The sequence below is a fragment of the Bison bison genome, unplaced genomic scaffold (genome assembly GCF_000754665.1).
Source record: "Bison bison bison isolate TAMUID 2011002044 unplaced genomic scaffold, Bison_UMD1.0 scf7180017864056, whole genome shotgun sequence".
Lineage (NCBI taxonomy): Eukaryota > Metazoa > Chordata > Mammalia > Artiodactyla > Bovidae > Bison > Bison bison.
Window position 1 is genome coordinate 1,030,552 of NW_011494628.1, and position 21,860 is coordinate 1,052,411.

General features: G+C 38.9%; 1 protein-coding gene across 3 annotated transcripts in view; it reads left to right on the plus strand.

The window, feature by feature from the left end:
* Positions 1-65: 65 nt before the first annotated feature.
* The window catches only part of USPL1 (ubiquitin specific peptidase like 1), a 28,364-nt gene continuing 6,569 nt past the window's right edge, over positions 66-21,860 (plus strand). The window contains exons 1-8 of one of the 3 annotated variants that reach the window (XM_010835901.1): positions 66-285; positions 3,345-3,510; positions 4,013-4,141; positions 7,230-7,875; positions 11,105-11,218; positions 15,319-15,448; positions 18,688-18,813; positions 21,351-21,508. In XM_010835901.1, the coding sequence (XP_010834203.1) occupies positions 3,412-3,510; positions 4,013-4,141; positions 7,230-7,875; positions 11,105-11,218; positions 15,319-15,448; positions 18,688-18,813; positions 21,351-21,508 (1,402 nt within the window). In that variant the 5' untranslated portion in view covers positions 66-285; positions 3,345-3,411. Of the gene's footprint in view, positions 286-3,344; positions 3,511-4,012; positions 4,142-7,229; positions 7,876-11,104; positions 11,219-15,318; positions 15,449-15,984; positions 16,060-18,687; positions 18,814-21,350; positions 21,509-21,860 lie in introns of those variants that run through there. The other 2 variants (XM_010835904.1, XM_010835902.1) reach the window with 2 other exon arrangements.

Genomic DNA, 21,860 nt, shown 5'->3' on the forward strand with positions numbered 1-21,860 from the left:
GCGGCCGAGCGGAAAGCCACGCCTCTCTGCGGATGCCCACCGGAAGTGCTCCCGTCTTCGCCTTCCCTGCCCGGCAGACGCCCTTTCAGGGCCCCCACGCAGAGCCGGAAGGGGAAGTGTTTCTCCGGGGACTCAAACCGGAAGCTGCTTTTCTAGCGGAGGGGCTCGGGGGGAGGAGCGGGCCGAGGAGAACGTGGGTTGAACGTCGCGCTCTGGCGTGGGAGCTCCAGTTGGAACGGGAGTTCCGAGCGACCCGGACGCGAGGAACGACCGAGCCGGCGGCAGGTAAGAGAAAAGACGGAGTAGCTTCCTTCAGCTTCTGAAATAGGAAAAGCGGATGGAGCTGGGGTGATCTTTGGGGGTACTCTGCTGGTTGAAAGGAGGGGCTAGGCTGGGAGGGGGAAAGGCTTGGTGAATAAGGTGTTAGAATAGAGTACCAGATTCATTCGCTTGGACTCAGAGAGGTAAATGCTGAAGAGAAACCAGAGGTTCCCCTCACCGTACCCCCCCCGCCCGCCTCCCCGCTTCATAAGGAGCGTGAATTAACGGAACCCTGGTCTCCTCGGGTTTCCAAGGTTGGGTTTTGAAACTGACGTCTCCTGGTCTGTGATTCGGGACGGCTGGCTTGGGTACCAGACAGGGCTGGGTGCCGAAAGCCAGCCCTAGCCCTCGGCTTCAAGTCTGTGTGGCCTCACCTTTGACAGCTTGCGTGCCGAGCCCCCTTCCTTGGAGGGAAAGCTTAAACGGGTGTAAGGCCTTCTTCGAGCAGTTGGTTCTCTGGGTTTCCCCATTTTGCACTGGGCTGTGACTTCAGCTTAATTGCTGCTTTCGCTAGCCCCAGGGCCAACTTGACGCTTTGATGCTGTAATTGGGTCCGTGCTGAGTTAGTACTTGACATATGGGCTTCTGGAGCGTCAGTGGCTCACAGAAGTAATGAAAAGGGTGGGGGTGGGGGTGGGGAGCGGCTCAGAAAAAAAAAAACGCGGAGGGTGAAGTGGAGTAGACGGTAAGACTGGAAAGCCAGTGGTCTCACAGTGTCGTGGTATTTAGGTCTTAGCATTGCCCTCAGGTAACCCTGAGCGATTGAACACACACGCACGGAGCTGTCTGGACTTTACTGTAATCAGACTGGAATCATTACTTGATTTTAAGCTGAGCAGCGACAGACTCAGACTTGTTTTTCTTTAATAAAAGCATCACTTTGGCAGTGATAAGGAGTGGAGATGGAGATGAAGACAGAAGGGGTTTGAGATGCTTCCAAAGAACTGTCCACAGAATTTGATGACTTTGACTAGAGAAGCACTCAAATTTTCTAGTATGTGTGTTTGTAAGCATAGAGGTGCCAAAGTCTAGGATAAATAGAAGCAAAAGGAGCAGGAGCAGGTGGTTTTTTGAAGAGAGGACAATGAGGCCAGTCATTCAGGGATAAATTGAGTTGTAAGAACTACCCCAGGGTTTCCTATCTAGGACCAAGTAAGTTGTATTTGAAAGACTTGAATAGCCTACCTCTGGTTTTTTTTTGTTTTTTGTTTTTTTAGCGAATTTTCTTTTGGGGCTTTTGCATATTCAGGATTTCAACCACCAACCTACCTGTTTTACCATTGAAATTCTTGGATGATAGGATCAGGAGAGCAAATTTGAATTCTTACCATGTTTTACTTTAGTAGAGAGAGAGAGAGAACCAGCCAGAAAAGTTTCCTTAATCCCTCAGGCAGATGGAAATTTTCAACAAGGAAGATTTGTTCCAGATACATGGCTTACCAGCCTTTTTTTTTTTTTTTTGAGAATACTGCAGAATGATCCAAGCTATGCTGCCTATTTTCTGCATAATGTATAAAATAGCACTAAATAGTAGTTAAAATTTGCTGTGTGTCAGGTGCTAAACATTTTACACGCATTGCATTTAATTCTTAGAATCATCTAATTTTCCAAATACAGTTTTGAACCTAAAGCCCGTGCTTTTAGCCACTCTTGAATCCTAGAAGTTTGACTCTTCCTGTATAGTTCCCTTCTGTGAGTAGGTTATAAACAGAACCAGCCAGAGTTAACAAATTGGTGTTGTCCCTGAGGAACTTAAAAGGAAAAAGCACTAAACTTGTTTTTTTACCCTTTTGGCAGTGATACTCAGTGGACTGAATTTGGCCCCCTACCCCCAACCCCACCCCCCAGGTTGGCAACATTTGACAGACATTTGGCAACATCTGGAGATAAGGTTACAAGTGAGGGGTGGGTGTTGTTGATATCTAGCAGTTAGAGGTCAGTGATGCTGCTGAACATCCCCTTAACCCACAGGACAGCCTCCACAACAAATTGATCTGGTATATGATGTCTGTAATCTTGTGGTTGAGAAATCCTGCTTATGAATGTTTCTTGAGGAATAGCAACATGAGATTCACTGATGTTTTTCTAAAGAGCATTTTTATTTTTGGAATTATTCCTTGGCTTGAAAGCTGTGTAAAGTATATTCCTCTGAAACAGAATAGCATAACTAGTTTCTAAAGTGAATCTGTGAGCCGCAGTTTCCCAGGAGGTGGTTGTCATAAGAATCATGGATTCCTAGATTTTGGAAAAACTTTTCTTCCAAGTGTTCTACAAATCTCTGTGAAGTGGTGATTCACTCTGCTCAGAGTTCTCCTTTATCTAGTTTTCCTTGTATTTTAAACTACTGTTAACAATTACTTCACCTTACACTGAGTTCCAGTCTCATAATTTTGACTTGACTGAATGTGATTCTACTCTAGGGGACTACACTCAAAAAACACTTGTTACATGTGTAATTTGTACTATGACAGTGTTTATATTTTTGTTCTGTTACAAATTATTTAATGTAAAGTACATTATTGTCAGCTTTTAAGAAGTGGCACTGTTCTCAGCTGGTGCTATATTCTTGATAATTGAAAGCAGTAGGAATGTAGGGGGTTCTTTTTACCTTGTAAGGTAATAGCACAATGGATCTAGGTTTTGTAAAGTACTTTCTTAATATAATGTTTATATATTTGTTTTAAATTGTATATAGACTAAAAACTTAGGTTTTCAAACTCTGGTCAATGTAGTTAACTAATAGCTAACTCTATTACAAGTTTTGGTGTTTCCTTTTAAATGAGTCTACTACGAAGACTGGTCCTATTGCTGGTTTATGCCCTCTTCCCACAAATTTGCTAGATTTATAAATAAATTTAGGTATTTTGCTTTCACTTCAAAATAACAATTTTAGAATCTGTTTAACCTAGGGTATATAGTTCTCAAAATATACTTAATGTATATCCATCTTCTAAAATAGCATAGCTCTTTTTCAGAGTAAATAGGATTTTTGTTTAATTGTCTATTGACTTTTTTTTTTCCAGGGTTCATTGAGAAATCCTTAGTGCTATTGACATGTTTCAAGGGACATAAATTAGCCAATGACTCGGAATGACGGATTCCCCGAAGAGTGGAAATGGTTTGCCAATGGTTGGACCAGGGCCTGATATAGGGAACTCTTCACTCCACATGGTGGGGTACTTGGGAAAAGTTAGTGCACTTATTTTTTGCCTCAGTGCAAAGTTGGTTTTTTCCCTCCTGTTTTTGAGACTTAAATTTGGTTTTAATTTTACCAATTAATTTCTAAAAAATTGTATCTTCCACGGAAATCTTACAGTAATGGCGAAAGACTGTTTCTGTTTACCTCTCTGTTTCTTTGATATGTGAAAGTAGAAAACATAGACCTTATGGTTTACTGTTTGAATATATCAAACATATTTTCAGTGGTAACTGACGTTACTTTTTCTCTTGCAAATAAAACTAATGCTATTCTTAACACCTACTTTAATATTTAAAACTAGAATATATTCTTTTTGGAATAATAGCTGTATTAAAGCCTGTATGGATTTCTTTTATTTGCTGTCTTTTAAGATATCTTGCCAGGATGCTTCTAGGTGAAAATTATTTTAAAATGTTCTGGTTACTTTTACATTTAACTTTTTGTAATTTGATAAAATCTGTGAGTGTCTAATTTACTTTTTTTCTCTTTTAGAATTATGATTCAGCGAAAGTTTTGTCAGATGGATATTGCCCTGCTTGTAGGGCGAAGGGAAAGTTAAAAGCCTTAAAGACTTACCGAATTAGTTTTCAAGAATCTGTCTTTTTGTGTGAGGATCTGCAGGTAAAGTATTAATCTTAGATGGTATCAAAGTTTTAGCCTTTTGCTTTTTTCTTCACTGTTTAAATTTGCGCTCATTTTGTAGTTTTTAGACTGTATGTTTTTTAATATGTAGATAATCAAAGTCTAGATCTGTCTGGTATGCAATTTTAAATATTCTCTGTTATTTTTCCATTCAGTTTCCTGAGTTATTACATGAAGATGTTAAGACTTGTTAGAGGAGGGGATATATTTCAAGATTTTTTTTTTAAACCTTTTGGGAGTCCTTTAGATGTTGTCACTGTTATCTGTTGGTTTATTAACTTTGGGACTCACTGAGAAAGTTATTAACCTCTAAATGTTATGTACTTAAGAACTCTAGAACTTCTTCATCTTGCAAAACTGAAATTCTGTACTGTTGAATAACAACTTCTCCCTGTAGCCCTGGCAACTACTATTCTAATTTGTCTATGAATGTGACTAATCTCTAGGTACCTCATATAAGTGGAATCATACAGTATTTGTCTTTTTGTGATTTTGCTTAGTGTAATGACCTCAAAGTTTATCCACATTGTACCATATGACAGGAGTTCCCTTTTTTAAGGCTGCATAACGTTCTACTGTGTTAATATGTATATACCACATTTTCTTTATCCACTTGTTTGTACATGGACATTTGGTTTGCTTCTACTTCTTGGCTATTGTGAATAATGTTGTAGTAAAAGTATGGGTGTGCAAATATCTCTTCAGGGTCTTGCTTTCAATTGCTTTGGACAACTTTTTGAATACAAAATTACCGCTATTGATTTTAAAGTGTTCTATATCATCTGACATGTGGTAGGATTAAGGAAATAATCTCAGGGTGTAAAAGTTGAGGATCAAGTTGTTGATGGTGACTGCGCATCTAGTTAGTAATGGAAAAATGAAGAACTTGTCCTGTTAAACTAAAGAATTTCTAAATAAGTGCAATATTGGGAATGTAGTGTTCACTTGTATCAGATCAGATCAGATCAGTCGCTCAGTCATGTCCGACTCTTTGTGACCCCGTGAATCACAGCACGCCAGGCCTCCCTCTCCATCACCAACTCCCGGAGTTCACTCAGACTCACGTCCATCGAGTCAGTGATGCCATCCAGCCATCTCATCCTCTGTCGTCCCCTTCTCCTCCTGCCCCCAATCCCTCCCAGCATCAGAGTCTTTTCCAATGAGTCAACTCTTCGCATGAGGTGGCCAAAGCACTGGAGTTTCAGCTTTAGCATCATTCCCTCCAAAGAAATCCCAGGGCTGATCTCCTTCAGAATGGACTGGTTGGATCTCCTTGCAGTCCAAGGGACTCTCAAGAGTCTTCTCCAACTTCTCCAACACCACAGTTCAAAAGCATCAATTCTTTGGCGCTCAGCTTCTTCACAGTCCAACTCTCACATCCATACATGACCACTGGAAAAACCATAGCCTTGACTAGACGAACCTTTGTTGGCAAAGTAATGTCTCTGCTTTTGAATATGCTATCTAGGTTGGTCATAACTTTCCTTTCAAGGAGGAAGCGTCTTTTAATTTCATGGCTGCAGTCAACCATCTATAGTGATTTTGGATCCCAGAAAAATAAAGTCTGACACTGTTTCCACTGTTTCCCCATCTATTTCCCATGAAGTGGTGGGACCAGATGCCATGATCTTCGTTTTAGAAGATGCTGTATTTTAAAATGGAGGATTTAGTGCATTTCAGGTTTCCCGTGTAGCTCAGTCAGTAAAGCATCTGCCTGCAGTGCAGGAGACCTGGGTTCAATTCCTGGGTCAGGAAGTTCCCCTGGAGAAGGAAATGGCAATCCACTCCAGTATTCTTGCCTAGAGAATCCCATGAATGGAGGAACCTGGCAGACTACAGTTCATGGGATCATAAGAGTCGGACATCTTTCTTTCTTTCTTTCTTTCTTTCTAAGTGCATTTCAGTTAGTTGTTGCTGTAAAATGAACCATCTCAAAACTTAGTGACAAAGTGACTTAATGGCTTCGCTCATGATTCTGTGGGTTGTCAAGGCCATTCTTACACTTCCCGTTTTGTTGGCTAGTACAGCTAAATTTAGTCTGTGTGGCAGGCTGTGGATGCCCTCTCCCAACTGGGAACTCAACTCGGGTAGTCAGCAAGAATCTCACTTCTTTTCCACAAGGATCTCTCCATAGGCTAATTGGGATCCTTAGAGTGCAATAGCCAGAACTAAGAAAGTATCTTCCAGAAAGAGGGCTGTGAGAGGGCAAGTCCAGTCAGCCAGTGCTTCAGGCCTCCGTGTGCATCCTGGTTGTTCGTGTCCCATCACAGCTAGTCACGTGGCCAAGCCTGAGGCTGTGGCAGGGGGCTGACCCTAGGGCCTGACTACCTGGAGATATAATAGTTCTTTAGTTCACTAGAGGCCACTGAGATGGCTGTCTACCATACCTGTATAGAAGAAGGCATGTTTTAAGTGAAGGCACACAGGATGTAGATTTCTTGCATTTATCTTATAAAATGTTTTGCTGGTGTTCAAGCTTAGGGAAAATTCTTTGGTTATTTTAGTGATTTGTTTACACTTTTGCTATTTGGCTGAAATTGTGTTCATGCATGGTAAAGTCATTAAAATTCAGCCAATTTGATTCTGAGACCCCGTGTGGTTGTAAAATTGGTCCACTGATGTGCTCTCTGGTTAATAGTTTCAAAACTATGTAACATAGATATTACTCTTGGCAACTTTTTACATTGAAACTACTCTTCTAGTTTTTAATGCCATGCAGTATACCTATCCCCAAAAGACTAGTACACTTATCATAGAATTTTAGAATTTTTAATTCATTCAACATTGGATTCTTTGTTAAAGCAAAAATATGTATGTTTTCCTTGTTAGCTTACTCTGGTGTAGCTTAGATTAAACCCTTGACTATTCAAATTAACTAGGAAAAAATTACTCTTTTGAGGACTAAATTTTTGATTAGTTGTTTATCCTTGTTCCTTCAAATTTAGATTGATAATATTATATACTGTCTCATATCAAATTAATGCTAACATTTTATACATATTTTTCATAACATAGAAATGGTAAAGTAAAGCTTGAGCTTATTTGAATTTTTATTTTTTCTTTCTAGTGCATCTATCCTTTGGGCTCTAAATCACTTAATAACTTATTTTCTCCGGGTTTGCAAGATTGTCACACTCCAAATAAGTCTCAAAAAAGAAAGATCTTGGAAACCAACTGTGAAGATTCACCTCTTTTAGCAGGTTCCAAAAAGACTAAAAATCATCGAGGCATTGACAGTGAACAAGTTTTGAACAGTAACCATAATGGAGGAGAATATGATGGAACCTCACCAGACTTACCTGGTTCACTGTACAGTGGACAGCAGAATCCAGTTAGGACAGCTGATTGCTGGGAGCAGAATGAGGCTTTGGAAGCTGATACTGTTGACATGGCTTCTGAGGAAGATGCTCCCATGGTTGATGTTTCTGGAACTGAAGGAACTTGCCCTCAAAATGAAAGGTGCACATCTGAACTGGAAAAGCCACTGGAGAGCAAACATACCTCATTGTGCCAGACTTCATGTGTGCAGTGGAAAAATGCACATGCTCTGTGTTGGTTAGACTGTATCCTGTCAGCACTGGTGCACTTGGAAGGGCTGAAAAGCACTGTGACCGACCTGCGGTCCAAAGAGGAGTCCGTGTTCGGGCGGTTGTTTACCAGGTATAGTGAAGCCAATAAGCTTCTGCACACCAGTCAGCTGGATGGAGTTAAAGGTTAGTAATAACATTTTATTTCTCTTTAATTTTTAGAGAGACTAATATTGAACTTGTCTCATAGCGCATGAAAAAGATGCCATTAGTACCCATTGTTCTGTGTCGAGACCTGGGAGCAGGGACCAAAGGGACATATCATGAAGCTTGAGATAATACCAGTTGTGTTATCATGACTGCCCAAAAGGCAGTCTTTTTCAAAAACTAACAGTAAGGAGTCTGTGGTTAAATCTTATCTGTTGGTCAATGGTGATCGACATAGAGTCCATCACAGTAAAACTTTGTAAGTTTTTGAGTTGCTGTAAAGTGGAATAAAGAAGTAAATAGATCACCCATAATCCCACAACTCTCCAAAAATCACTTCATAGTGAGGGATATATTTTTATTTTCTCATGAAATAGGATACCCAGGAACCACCTCCAACCCAAGATAAAATATTTGCAGTGATTTACATATACCTTTGTGTTCCTCCCCATGCCATCCTCTACTCCCCCGAAGGTAATCATTATCCTAAAATGTGTTTTATCATTTCTTCTTTTTAAATAGTTCTTCCTAAAAATAAAAAATAAATAGTTCTTCCTACATATATATGGCTAAGTAATGTATTGCCTAATTTAATGTTTTGAACTTTATAAAAAAAAATATACAGTATATTTTTTCTGGGACCTTTTTTTTTTCCTATAAAGATTTATCTGTAAAGCTGCTTGTATCTGTGGCTCACCAATTTTAATTGCTGTATAATATTTCCAGTTTGTCAAAATACCAGTTTGTAAGTATAGCAGTGCATTTATTCATCTATCATTGGGTTGATTCTTGCCATCATAAATACTGCTGCTGTGACTGTTTTTAGGCCAATCTCTCGGGGCCCAGGAGTTTGTTTCCCTTGGATCTACCTTAGGATAGACTCTGTCACACAGAATGGATAAAGGCTGATGGTTTTCTAGAGTGGTTGTACCAGTGTGTACTCCCATTAGCAATGTAGATGAGATCTTCCTCGTCCATATTTCTTCCCTTGGCTATTTTCACACTTGGAGATTTTTGCTATTTGAATGATATAAAATGGTCCTGATTTGCTTTTCCCCAATTTTAGAAAGATTGAATAGCTCTTCCTATATAGATTGACCCTCTGTTCCCTCTGTGAAGCCTGTTTGTGTCTTATACCTGTTTGTTCTGTTGTCATGTGCTTACTGATTTGAGCTTTTATACGTCCTTGTTGCTCTATTTATCTATGTCAGATAGCTTGCTACATCTCCCAGTTTATATCTTGTGCTTTTGCTTTTTTAAAGATGTCTTTTGATGTACAGAAATTGTTCATCTCCATTTTGTAGCTAGTAATGTTTGTGGCTTTAAAAAGAAATGTTTCCTTTATCCAAGATGAGAAAGTCATTCACCTGTGTTTTCACTGAGAAGTCACAGAGGCTTTGCTTTTTACATTGAAATTCTTAGTTCAGTGAGAGGTAATTGGGTATGGTGTGTGGTAAGGGTTCATTTTTTTTCCCATTGCATAGCCAGTTTTTCTAGCTCCACCTTTTTCCTCAGGTGATCTGCCATGCCCCCTTTGTCATATTACAGTCTGTGTAAGCAGTTCCTTAGCACTCAGTTTTGTTCTCTTAGTCACTTTGTCTCTGTACCAGTACCACACTATGTTAATTATTAGGGCTTTTTAGGTCTTGCTATCCTCATCTTTACTCAACTTGACTTTGATCTTGCAATCTTTTATATAAATTTTATACATTGTTTCCCCATCTTTGAATATTTTCCTGTTGCTGTACCAGTGCCAGGCTGTTTAAATTATTATGGCCTTTTGGGTCTTGGTATCTGGTAGGGGAGAATCCTTACTTTTATGCAGTTTGACCTTGGTTATTCAGTATTTTATTCATCTTTTACAAGATAATTGTTTTTATAATATAGTTGTAATTACATTTGTTCCAGCTGCATTACTGTTGATTGTAAGTTTTCTCTTTTTTTCTAGTGTGATCAGATACTAAAAATTCTGGTCAGTGCTCACTTCTTATTACAGGAGACTCCAGATGTTCTCATAGTGAAACACACAAGTAGTGTGTGATCAGGCTATATGAATTATTTACTTGTAAGAGATTTGAGTGAAAAGATCTAGTAGCCTAAGAGTACTTAGAATCAGGTGCATATGGGGGCTTTTACTCAAAATAATTTTAGTTAATCTTAGTTTCTTAATTTTCTTAGTTTTCTGTCAGTAATTTTGAGGACTTTTGCCCTAAAGAATGTCAAAAACATGGTCAGGTATGTGCCCCAAGATGTTCATTATAATACTATTTATAATAGTAAAATAAAGAGAAAAATCTTAAATGTCCAGCGATAGGGAATGGCCAGTAAAACTATGGTTCAGTTGGAGTGTAATAACTAGCCTGCAAAGTTTTTAATGAAGCACATTTGTGTAAAAAAAGCAGAATGTGGAATTGTACAAAATTCGATGATGTCAATGAAGATCCCTTCATGCCCTCCTTCCTTCCCCTCCCCCCAAAAAAGATGTAGAATGAAGGAAACATACCAAATGTTAGTTTGGAAGTAATCATAATATTAAGACTCCTTATAAATTTATCTGTTCCTGTGATCTAGTTAAGTTCAGTAAAAGTTATAAAGAGAAGATTAACTGATTAGAAGTTATTTTAGCATAAGGAACAATTGCATTGAAAGAAACGGCCTCAGATGTTTCAGAGATGGGCAGAATATTAACATGTAGCTCTTTAGCAAGGCCTGTGATTATTTGGGTGAGAAAAACTTTCACTGAGATTTTACTCTGGCAGAATGATGTTGAGCCAGGCAGTCAGTACTAACGATATTGTGCTGTTAAAACAGACTGAGGGAATGTATGGTATACTATGGGACTTCCCTGGTGGCTCAGATGGTAAGCATCTGCCTGCAATGCAGGAGACCCTGGGTTCGATTCCTTAGTCAGGAAGATGCCCTGGAGAAGGAATTGGCTACCCTCTCCAGTATTCTTGCCTAGAGAATCCCATGAGTACCCCGTGATGGGCTGCAGTCCATGGGGTCACAAAGAGACACAAGTGAGTTGGCTAAGCACATAAACACATGATACACTACAAAGACAAGAAGAATTAAGGAATTTTGTAGTTTTCCGTTTTGTCTCTGGAAAATTTGTTGACTGAGAAACTTTCATTTTTGATAATGTGTTAATTGTCTGTGGAAAGATATAGGTTGATGAGAAATCTAATGTTCTATATTTTATTATTAGATGGAGATTGTAAAAAGCTTCCTTCAGAAATATTTGCAAAGATAGAGACCTGTCTGAATGAAGTCAGAGATGAAATTTTTATTAGACTTCAACCTCAGCTTAGATGTACATTAGGTAAGTAATTTGTGGAATTTAACTGTATTATTCATCTACTGTAAAGACATACTTATATCATAAGGAAATACAATACTGTTTTATTACTTGGGATGATCACATTCTTGGAAGGGAGAATCTGGGTAGAAATGTATCACTGGTTAAGTCATTCAAGGATGGAGTTGTTTTATATAAATATGCACGCATGTGTTCCATCCCTTCAGAGTGGATGCAGTTTTCAGAGCCAGCTCAGCACTCAGGGATTACACCATTGGCTTCTTTCCCTGTCGTTTGCCCCAGTAGACTACTCCAGCCACTCATCTGTTGGGTGGGGGAGTCATCCCAGAGGAGTCTTGTCTGTAAGATCACCAGAGTGTAGACCGAGGGGCTCCCATGTTGCATTTTGCGGCTATCAGTTCCCTCCTAGAGTGACCTGAGATGTTTTATTCAGGTTCCCTACTTCAGTTCCCAGTTGAATTTTAAAGAGTGGTTTCTTCCCCAGTCTGAATCAACACCCTGCTTACCCCTGCTCATTATAAATATTTGGAAGATTGTGTCTTGCTCTACTGCTGCTTTGGATGTGGATTTCTATATAACAGAGAAGGGATGTCTGAAAATTGTGCACTCATAGCAATTGGGCAGGCGTGTAGCTCTTCCTGTGCAGTAGCATCCTCTCAATGTGTCTGCACTATTCAGTCAGCAGTGAGAGGGGCTACGTTAGTGCTTAAGATCTTACTAATGAAGCCTAACATTTGCTTCTGGGAGCACGTTAGAATCTTACAATGTGTTTGTCCTCATTCTGAATATTGACATGTATTCTAAACCACTAAAGAAAGAGAAGTAGAATCCATACTGGCTTGGAATGTTGGTTACATTTTTAAGATCAGCTTAATTACATTTTAAGACACTTAATCATTTTCATTACTGGTTTTTTTTTTTTTTTAATGTTTTATTTTATTTATTGGACACACAGCATGTGGGATCTTAGTTTCCCAACCGGGGATTGAACCCATGCTCCCTCCATTGGGAGCTCAGAGTATTAACCACTGGACCACCAGGGAATCCCCATTACTGTTTTTAAAAAAACACATTGTAAGCTATCCTCTCTGCTCTCCCTCCTCACAGTTTAAGAAATATTACAACTAATACCCTTTTTGTACTCTTTCCCAATTATTCCTTACCTCACCACAAAGGTAACTGCTATCGTCAATTTGATATTTCCTTTCCTTCATTGTATATATGTATTTTTTATTTTTTTAAGGAAAAAGCCAGTATTTTATGGTGTCTACTTATTTTTGTAAGTGTAGAGAGTAATTGGAGAAGGCAATGGCACCCCACTCCAGTACTCTTGCCTGGAGAGTCCCATGGACGGAGGAGCCTGGTAGGCTGCAGTCCATGGGGTCGCTAAGAGTCCGACACGACTGAGCGACTTCACTTTCACTTTTCACTTTCATGCATTCGAGAAGGAAATGGCAACCCACTCCAGTGTTCTTGCCTGGAGAATCCCAGGGACGGGGGAGCCTGGTGGGCTGCCATCTTCGGGGGTCGCACAGAGCCAGACACGACTGAGGCAACTTAGCAGCAGCAGCAGCAGAGAGTAATTTAGTCTTTGAGTGTTGTGTACCAGGATAGACAGACCAATAGAACAGAATAGAAAGTCCAGATCCAAACCTGCCTGCCTCCCCCCAACCCCACCCCCGTTTGGTTTCTTCCTAATGGTGATGGTTGGTTCCTGATTGGTGGGGGAGAGGGTTTGGGTGGGATTAGAGCCCTTCTTCACAGCACAATTAGAAAGAAACTTCCAGTATTCACATATTTAAAGACCTAAACACGAAAAGCAGAATTGTAAAACTTTGGAAGAAAATATAGGTCACTATTTTACTAGAGATTGGTGACTGCAGTTAACATCAAAGTTTGAAACCTCTGTGTAAAGATAGAACAAAGAAATAATATCCAGGATATCTTATGAAGAATTCTTGTACATCAGTTTAAAAAAAAAAGAAAAAACTTGATAGAAAAGTGGCCAGACACATTAATGAGTCAGTAACAGAAGAGGAAACCTGAATAGCTAGACAGCAAGGAGTCCCTGAAAAGTTTGCATCCTGATGAACAAGATACTTCAGGGAAATATGCAAGCTAGGTACAGACGGTCTCCATCTTTCAGTGGTCCAACTTTTAAATTTTTTCCCGTTTACAATGGTGTTAAAGAGAGAAATGCAATCAGTAGAAACTGTGCTTTGAGTTTTGAATTGTGATCTTTTCCTAGACTAGTGATAAGCCCTATGATCCTCGCTTGTGATGCTGGGCAGTGGGAGTGAGCTGCAGCTCCCAGCCAGCCGTGCGATCACAAGGGTAAACAACTGATATGCTTACAACCATTCCAGATCCAGTCCAGCATCGTGCTTTTCACTTTCAGTGTAGTGTTCAATAAAGTGCATGAGATATCCAGTACTTTATTATAAAATAGACGTTGTATTCAGTGATTTTGCCCAACAGTAGGCTAATGTTAAGTGTTTTGAGCATGTTGAAGGTAGATTGGGCTAACCTTTGATATTTGGTAGGTTAGGAGGATTAAATGCCTTTTCAACTTAACGATATTTTCCATGATGTATAGGTTTATTGGAACATAACCCTTTCATGAGTTGAGGAAGATCTGTAGTTGAGCAGGAGTTCGGGTTAAGGCAATAGAGACAGAGAAACCACTTAATTTAGACAGGAGGTTATCAAAATTAGAAATAAGCTTTGGTATTGTACGTTTCTCTAACAGGATGCTTTAGACACCTAAAATTGATAATCAAAGGAAAAATAATTAAGATAAATTTAGGAGCTATGTACATTACCTAAAATGGTTTGTAGTCATATAACTTATTCAATTGTGTTTTGAGCTCTTTTGTGATAGTTTGGTTTGTTGAGAACTATAAATTTTTTAGAGCTAAAGATTATGTTGTCATAATGCAATATAAATTATTTACTTTTTCACTTGATATTAGTTTCAACAGAGTAAGTAAGTAAAGGCTGATAACTAATTACAAACTCATGCTATACTACATACTCTTTATGCATATGATGTTCATTTTTAGGAGATTAATTTGTTATTCTGTTTATGAAAAGTATTTTGTTTGGATTTCTGTTCTTTTACAAAAATAGCAGTGGGACTATAACTTTTGTGACCACTGATACTGATAGAGTGGTGCCTAAGACCACTGATTCTCAGGCAGGAACATCCACTATTCTGCCTCTCAATACAGCTGACCGAGATGACTCCTCTCAACTGCGTTCCAGACAACTGTAGTTCCAGGGTTGGGGAGAAGCGAACGTTGGAAGTGAAGCAGTCCCAGGGGGAGGGAGTCGATGGCAGGGCTCGGATTGGTCCTTGGGCCAAATCAGTAAGGCAGCATCTAAGCTCCCTGGAGAATAGAAAGGAGGGAAAGCAATTGGAGGATGAATGTGAGGAGAATCTAAGTCCTCCTCCTAACGTGCTGCTCTCCAAATTGGAAGACAGAATCCACAGTTCAGCTTTTGTTTTAATGACAACAAAATTCAGATGTTCTTTAGTTTTAAAGTTGTTGAAGTTTAATTGTTAAAAGATTAAGAAGAGTAGTGGCTGAGGAGTCTGGTCCTGTGAGCCTGGTGCGTCATGCCCTCACCAGTTTGTAGAACAAGAGAGTCAGAGTAGAAATGGCTTTTTTTCATGGTTTTGTCCAACTTGGAAATTATTGTCCTACAGGGTTTCTCCAGTTATATTATTTTTAGCATCTGTACCAAACAAATCTACATATTTTTGCTTTGTTTTTATGATGCTTTAGAACTGTCACAGTTCTGAGGATTTCTTTTTTTCCCTGAGAAAAGCTTATCTGAGGAGACAGTATGAGTCTTCTGTATCTTTGTCTTAGGTGTTTTCATAAGTGTCAACAAGACAAATGGAAGATAGCGAGTGAGAATTAAAATGATGAGCGTTTTTAGAAAGTGCTTCGAAAACTTCTCTTGCCCAATTGTGAATAACTTACTCTGTCATATATACATATTCCCATATATTCATACTGTGAATATAGTGAGAAAAGACAATTTGTAATTTTTTTTCAGTTCATTATGAGCAATAATTTTTCTTTTTCTTCTTCAAGGTGATATGGAAAGTCCTGTGTTTGCATTTCCCCTGCTCTTAAAAATAGAACCCCACATTGAACAGCTCTTCACATACTCTTTTTCTTGGAATTTTGAATGTTCACACTGTGGACACAAGTATCAAAACAGGTTAGTGTTTCTATTTTCTTTAATGGATTCATTCTGTTGAAAATGTCTCCAAGTAATGAAATATGAAGAAAACTTGCTTCCACTTGTAGCATTGCTGTCTTTACCCTTGATAAAATTTCCTTTTGTATATTGAAGTTTCTCCACCGCTAAAAGGAAAAAGTTGAGCCCCAGAAACTTTATTATTTACTTGCTTTTTCATACTAAAAGAGTACCAAAAATAATAATAATAATAAATAAACATGAATGGTTTGATAGATTACTAGAAGGAATTTTGTTACGAAGTTCTTTAGTGGAAAGTGGGGGCTAATGGTGAAGTAGCACAGTCCTCTGCCTCCCCCACTTCTGCTGGATTCCCCGCTGAGTAAGTATACCTCTTAGAATTCTTTGCAAAGCCATATGTGTTTTGTTTACTCCTATATCAGAGACCAGGGCTTTTGTTTGCTGGTTTTGAACATTGTGGAAACTTGATTTTAGGCTCCCAGAGTCTTGGCAGCAGATGTTAGAGGTAACTTATGCTCTCCCATTCCTTCCCTTAGTCCTATGAAAGAGCCACCACCAGAATCCTTCTACACGTGAACTGTCTCAGCTTTCTACTTCCCTGCTGCCTCTAGGTGAGGATTAGAGAGATCACGATTGTTGTACATGACCCTGAGATTGGTACTCAGGACGAAACATGGAGAAGAAAGAAGCTGCAAAGTTATTTTGCTTCCATACACCTACCATATAAAAAAAAAAGAGAGAAATTAGGTTTTGGAAGAGGAGTCAGGGAGAGAAAATTTATCAGACACGACACCCTTGCTGTGTCCATATATGAGAAAGTCACTGGCTGGCTGGCAATTAAAACATGACCACGCTGGTTCTGTTGGTCATTTATTCAAACTGTTACAATAGAGGTAAAATCCTTTCCTCTTTTATTGAATTCATCTGTTAGTAAACTAGAAAATTTGGAGTCTCCAAGTTACTGAATAAATGTATATGAAGAAATACTACTTCAGATATTCATTATCTTAACTGAGACTATTTTCAGGTATTTAGGGATTAGTCAGGGAGAGCTGAGTGTGAGAGAATGCTCTAGGAAATCCAAGCTGTAGAACCAGGAAGCATTTTTTTTTTTTTAATCAGTTAAGTCAAAAGGACTAGAACAGAGTTCAGTTCAGTTGCTCAGTCGTATCTGACTCTTTGTGACCCTGTGGACTGCAGCACACCAGGCTTCCCTGTCCATCAGGGAACAGAGTAAGACTTAGCATTTCACTCATACTTAGGACTTAAGTAACTTTGTATGAGTATTAGAAGAAGCATCTGCTTCTAGGTCGTCTGGCGTTGAGTTCTATAAATTATCTGACTTTCTCCTCATTTAACATATGCAGAAACTGAAACTTGAAAGGGGTTAAATTGTTGCCTGAGGTGACAGACTAGTAAGTGGAACAACTCAGGCTTAGACTTTCTGTCCCCTCAGACTTTCCTGCTCACTGAGGTATGCTGCCTAATCTCCACCTGGGTCTTAAATAATACAAATAACAGAAACAAGCCTGAAGCCGACAGTCAGCTTGATGATAGCTTTTCCAGAATCTGTATCTCAGTTGTTTGACAGCTTTTCACTGAGCATATTCTCTGTGCCAGGAACTCAACAGAAATCATCTTTATTCTGGCCAAATTCAGACAGTTAGTTAGGGAAGTAACATGGAAACATAACAGAGGGCCAGTGACTTAGCAGTTATTTTGATCTGTTGGCTTTGAATACAAAGTGAAAAGTGCCTTTTGGAGCCGTATAGAAAAACCATGAGAGCTCAAGGGAGAGAATCCACCAACCACTTGCCCCCCTCCCTTTTTTTTCATTAAAGTTTTTTTGCTCTAAAAGTAAAAGTAGTTAGAGGGGAAAAGCTTAAAATGAAGTGGCATTACATTGAAACTTATTTTCACTTAATCTGGTGGAAGAATATCAGCAAACTTGTTCATTTGTGTGCTGCTGTTTTTAGTGCTAGTTTAAGAGCTTTTGACTTGACTTAGAAGATAGTTTCTGCAGGCAGTTAAAGACCTTGGAGTTGGGCTCCCTGAACTCATTTCATGTCTGTCGGGTTTATCATCTGATGTGTCTGGTTTTCCTCATCTGTAAAATGGGGATGAAAAGAGTGCCTGCCACAGGGATGTTTTGGTAGATGAGTTATATGTAGTATAACTCATATGCCTTATATGTAGTACCTGCTCAGGAATGTGAGATGTCATGTGGGGCATTAATGCTTATTTGCTGAGACAAACTCCCTTTTATTAATGAAAAATAGGAGCCTTTACTTAATATTTATCTTTGGAAACTGAGAATGTAGCAGAAATAACAGTCAGTGCGTTTGTTGATACCCTTATGTGGTTTTGCCTTTAAAATGTTAGCTTCCCTGAGAATTGATCTATTTGTGACAGCCTGTACTTACCTCACATATAAGTTATTTACTGGTATTTGTTGTTATTTATAAAAGAAGGTGGTGTCTCTTAGATAATAAATAATTGCTCTTTTAAAGATACTGTTAATTGAGTTGAATTGTAGTGTGCATCTGTAAAGATCATGTTTGCAGATGCTTTTGCTATCAAATATTCAGGCTTAAGTACAAAATTTAGAACTCATGTAAACTGTGAAATCTGCATTTTTTCACAACTGATACTTACAGTTTAAAAATCAAAATAATTAATTGTTGCTATTCCCAAATATGTTTTTGTAAGTGCCCTTTTCATTTTTGGTTGTTAGTAATGGATAGCCAGATGGTGAATTTTTTGAGTAAGGATGAACTCTTAATACATTAGAAAGCCTTAAAGCAGTGGTTCTTCACTCGGGGCTCTTTGCTGCCCTGGGATGTTTGGCAGTGTCTGGAGATAGCTAGTTGCTGCAGCTGGAGGCTGTTACGGCGTCTTGTGTGCAGAGAGGCCAGGAATGAGGCCCAGCATCCTCCAGTGCACAGGTCAGTGCCCTCCAGCGAAGAATAACCCAGTACGAAATATAGAGCAGTGGGATTGCCCTTGAGAAACCCTGCCTTTAACATTTTCACCTCATAGCTGAGAAACTATAGATAATTAATGTGGAGCGTCCTTACAGAAAACTTTACTAGGGTAGGGTTAGGAAGGAACATTGACATAAATTTGCAGGAATAGGAAAGTATGAATAAATGAAAGTGCCTTCTGTTTTAGTCATTGATTTAAGGTAACATGAATGATTATTAACTTAATCAAAATTATGTCTTTTTTTTTCTTAATAGATGTATGAAGAATCTGGTCACCTTTACAAATGTCATCCCTGAGTGGCACCCACTTAAGGCTGCCCATTTTGGTCCGTGTAACAATTGCAACAATAAGTCACAAATAAGAAAAATGGTATTAGAAAAGTGAGTTTAAATTGCCTTACTATTTTTAGAACAAAGTGAATGTGGATTTACTTTTTTTTTTTCCCCAATGTGTAGTATTGAAAGTGATGACTGCAACTTGCTTTTCAGAAGTTTGAGTTAGCATAGGTTTATGAATTGCCAAAGTGCTTCTCTCTGTCAGGAGCTCTGGTAAGCTGTTCAGGTGACACACCACTGCAGAGCTGACTTAGGGTAATTGTCTGACCCCACACCTACTATCTCTCCTCCTTTTTTTCTTTGTCTTCTCTCTCTTTTAAGTGTATTAAACTTCCATTTTCCTCACCTGTATCAAGTGCCTAGAGTCATTAGAATTCTGGGATTTCCTTAACCTGGTTTCAAGAACTAAGATGATTCAGAATGAGCCATAGGCTCATCTATCTGAGTTTCCATCTTCTCCCAGACTTCAGCGTGCTAATTCTTCATTCTTCTGTAAGCTTTCTGCTGCCCTTGAGCAGATATATCTTCATTATATATCACCAACCCTTCTGTTTTTCCTCAGTGGGCGGACTGATTAGAATTTTCTTTTTTGTATTATCAGAAGCTCCATCTCTATAAAAGCTCACAGGTCAGTTCCATGTTCAGAGAAGGCAGTGGTACCCCACTCCAGTACTCTTGCCTGGAAAATCCATGACAGAAGAGCCTGGTGGCTACAGTCCATGGGATCGTGAAGAGTCGGACATGACTGAGCGACTTCACTTTTCACTCTGATGCATTGGAGAAGGAAGTGGCAACCCACTCCAGTGTTCTTGCCTGGAGAATCCCAGGGACGGGGGAGCCTGGTGGGCTGCCGTCTCTGGGGTCGCACAGAGTCGGACACGACTGAAGCGACTTAGCAGCAGCAGCAGCAGTTCCACGTTAGGCAGTTTCTCTATCTTTTTTGTTAATACACTCATACACGTACCTCCTCCGTAACTTTGTCCCTGCCTAAAGGACATGTTTTGAGGTTTCATTTGATGTAGTAAAGAACCAGTGACATTAACCTTCTCTTCCCTTTTCCCAACGGCCTTGAATGTGCCAAGAAATCCCTCAGAACCTTTCCTAAAGGTTTAATTTTCACCCAAGTAACAAAATCTGAGTTAATCTACTAGTGCCAAGACCTAAAAGGAGAAAAGAACAGCGTTCCTTCTAGTCCATTTCCAGGCATCTGCTTTAAACCTTTAAGGTAGCATTCTCTTTGACATTTCAGTACAGTGTGCCTTTGCCACCTTTTAAAACAGTTGAGGACTGGGGCTCTCACACCATCACCTGGGCCCCACCTGTGTTTAACCTCTCCGTGTCCTTCCAATGTGACTACATTTTTTGGTTAAAACAGTACTTCATTGTTTATTATGAGTATACATATATCCCTTCTCTTGCCAAGGAGTATATGTGGTTATATTTCATCTCTTTCATAGCTCTTTATTTTTCTTGGAGTTATTGATTGTGTTTTCATTTGCTTTGTTATATACGCATTGTGAATTTTCTCCGAATTCTTCAAATGCCCATTAATTTTCTAAACACTTAAACGCTTCACAGTTTTTAAATTCTCCACACTTGTGGCATCGCAGATCAATGTGTGGCAAAAAACAGAATTTATTGATATAGACAGTTTGCAGGACTTTTTATTTATAGTTACATAAAGACCAGATTATTCTCTAATAGATTGACAAGGGATAATTTACAAATTATCCCTTGTCAGTTTGGATAATCTACATTTTTGGACACTGATTCAAGTTTATTTCAGCTGAATAAATGTTGATAAGCTAAGTAAGTTTTGACATCTGTTTCAATACCTGGGAAAAGAGATATTCAGCATTTTTTTGTAAATCCTGAAAGTTCTGTTAAATTTAGTTATTTGAGGCCTATTCTGGGTTCTGTTCTCTGGTTTGTCATGTTACTGTAATGTATTTTTGAAATTACAGATGTTTTGAAGTTTATAGTAAGTCAACCAGTATGTTTTCTTTTCTACTTCCTTAGAAATAAACTTTTTGTAAGTAGAATTTTAACTTGATGGGTCTGTCTACTTCCTGAGAAAACAGAGAAATAGGCCAAATTATTAGCTTATTCAATTTTTTAAAATGTTTATTTGAATATTTTAGGTTTATTATTTTGTTTCACATATTACCTGTCCCATCTAACAAAAAAGCAGTTAATTTGGGCACTTGGTACCAAAGAAAATTCTCAAAGGTCTAGATTTTTTTCTTTTGATTCTGTGAAGTAGTTTTCAAGAGATTTTCTGTAAGCCAAAGCAGTGTTGCAGCTTACAGAGCAAGTTTTGTTTAATGGCCTGTGTTAGAGCTTTACTACATGATGGCCTCCAACTGTCACTGACACCATTCTGAGAAGGGTGTACTGTTACACACGTCTTCAAATGAGTTCTCCTTTTCTAATTAAGGCATACATCTGGAGGTTCTCAAGAAAAAGCAGTGCAATTGGCCTTGGGAGTGTTATGCGTGACTCACTTGCCTCAGACCATCTTTTGTGCAGCCAGACACATGGCATCACATCCATTTGACTTCTCTTGCCTTTCTCCCCTACAGAGTCTCTCTCGTATTCATGTTGCACTTTGTGGAAGGCTTACCCCATAATGACTTGCAGCGCTATTCATTTCATTCTGAAGGCTGTCTTTATCAAGTAACTTCTGTAATTCAGTACCAAGCAAATAATCATTTTGTAACATGGATTTTAGATGCTGATGGTAAGTGCTTAAACGTTTTTCTTTTATGATAATAGGCGTGGGGACTGAACTCTAGTTTGTTGTTCTTTTAAGACAAACATTGCCTTGACATTCTTTTCTCTCTTCTTGTCCTTGCCTGTTAAAACCCTACCCCTCTCCTCTACCCCATCACCCTGCTTTAGAATCACTCCTCATGGCTGCCTTTGTTTGTTCATATCAGCATGTTTATGAGTATACACATGCATATGCATATGCTTTTTTAAACAGAGATTGAGGTGAGAGACTACTATTGGTTTATAGTTTGCTGTTTTTCACTGAATGTTCTTCCTGGGGATAGTTTGGATACATATCACAATATACTTATAAAAGCACT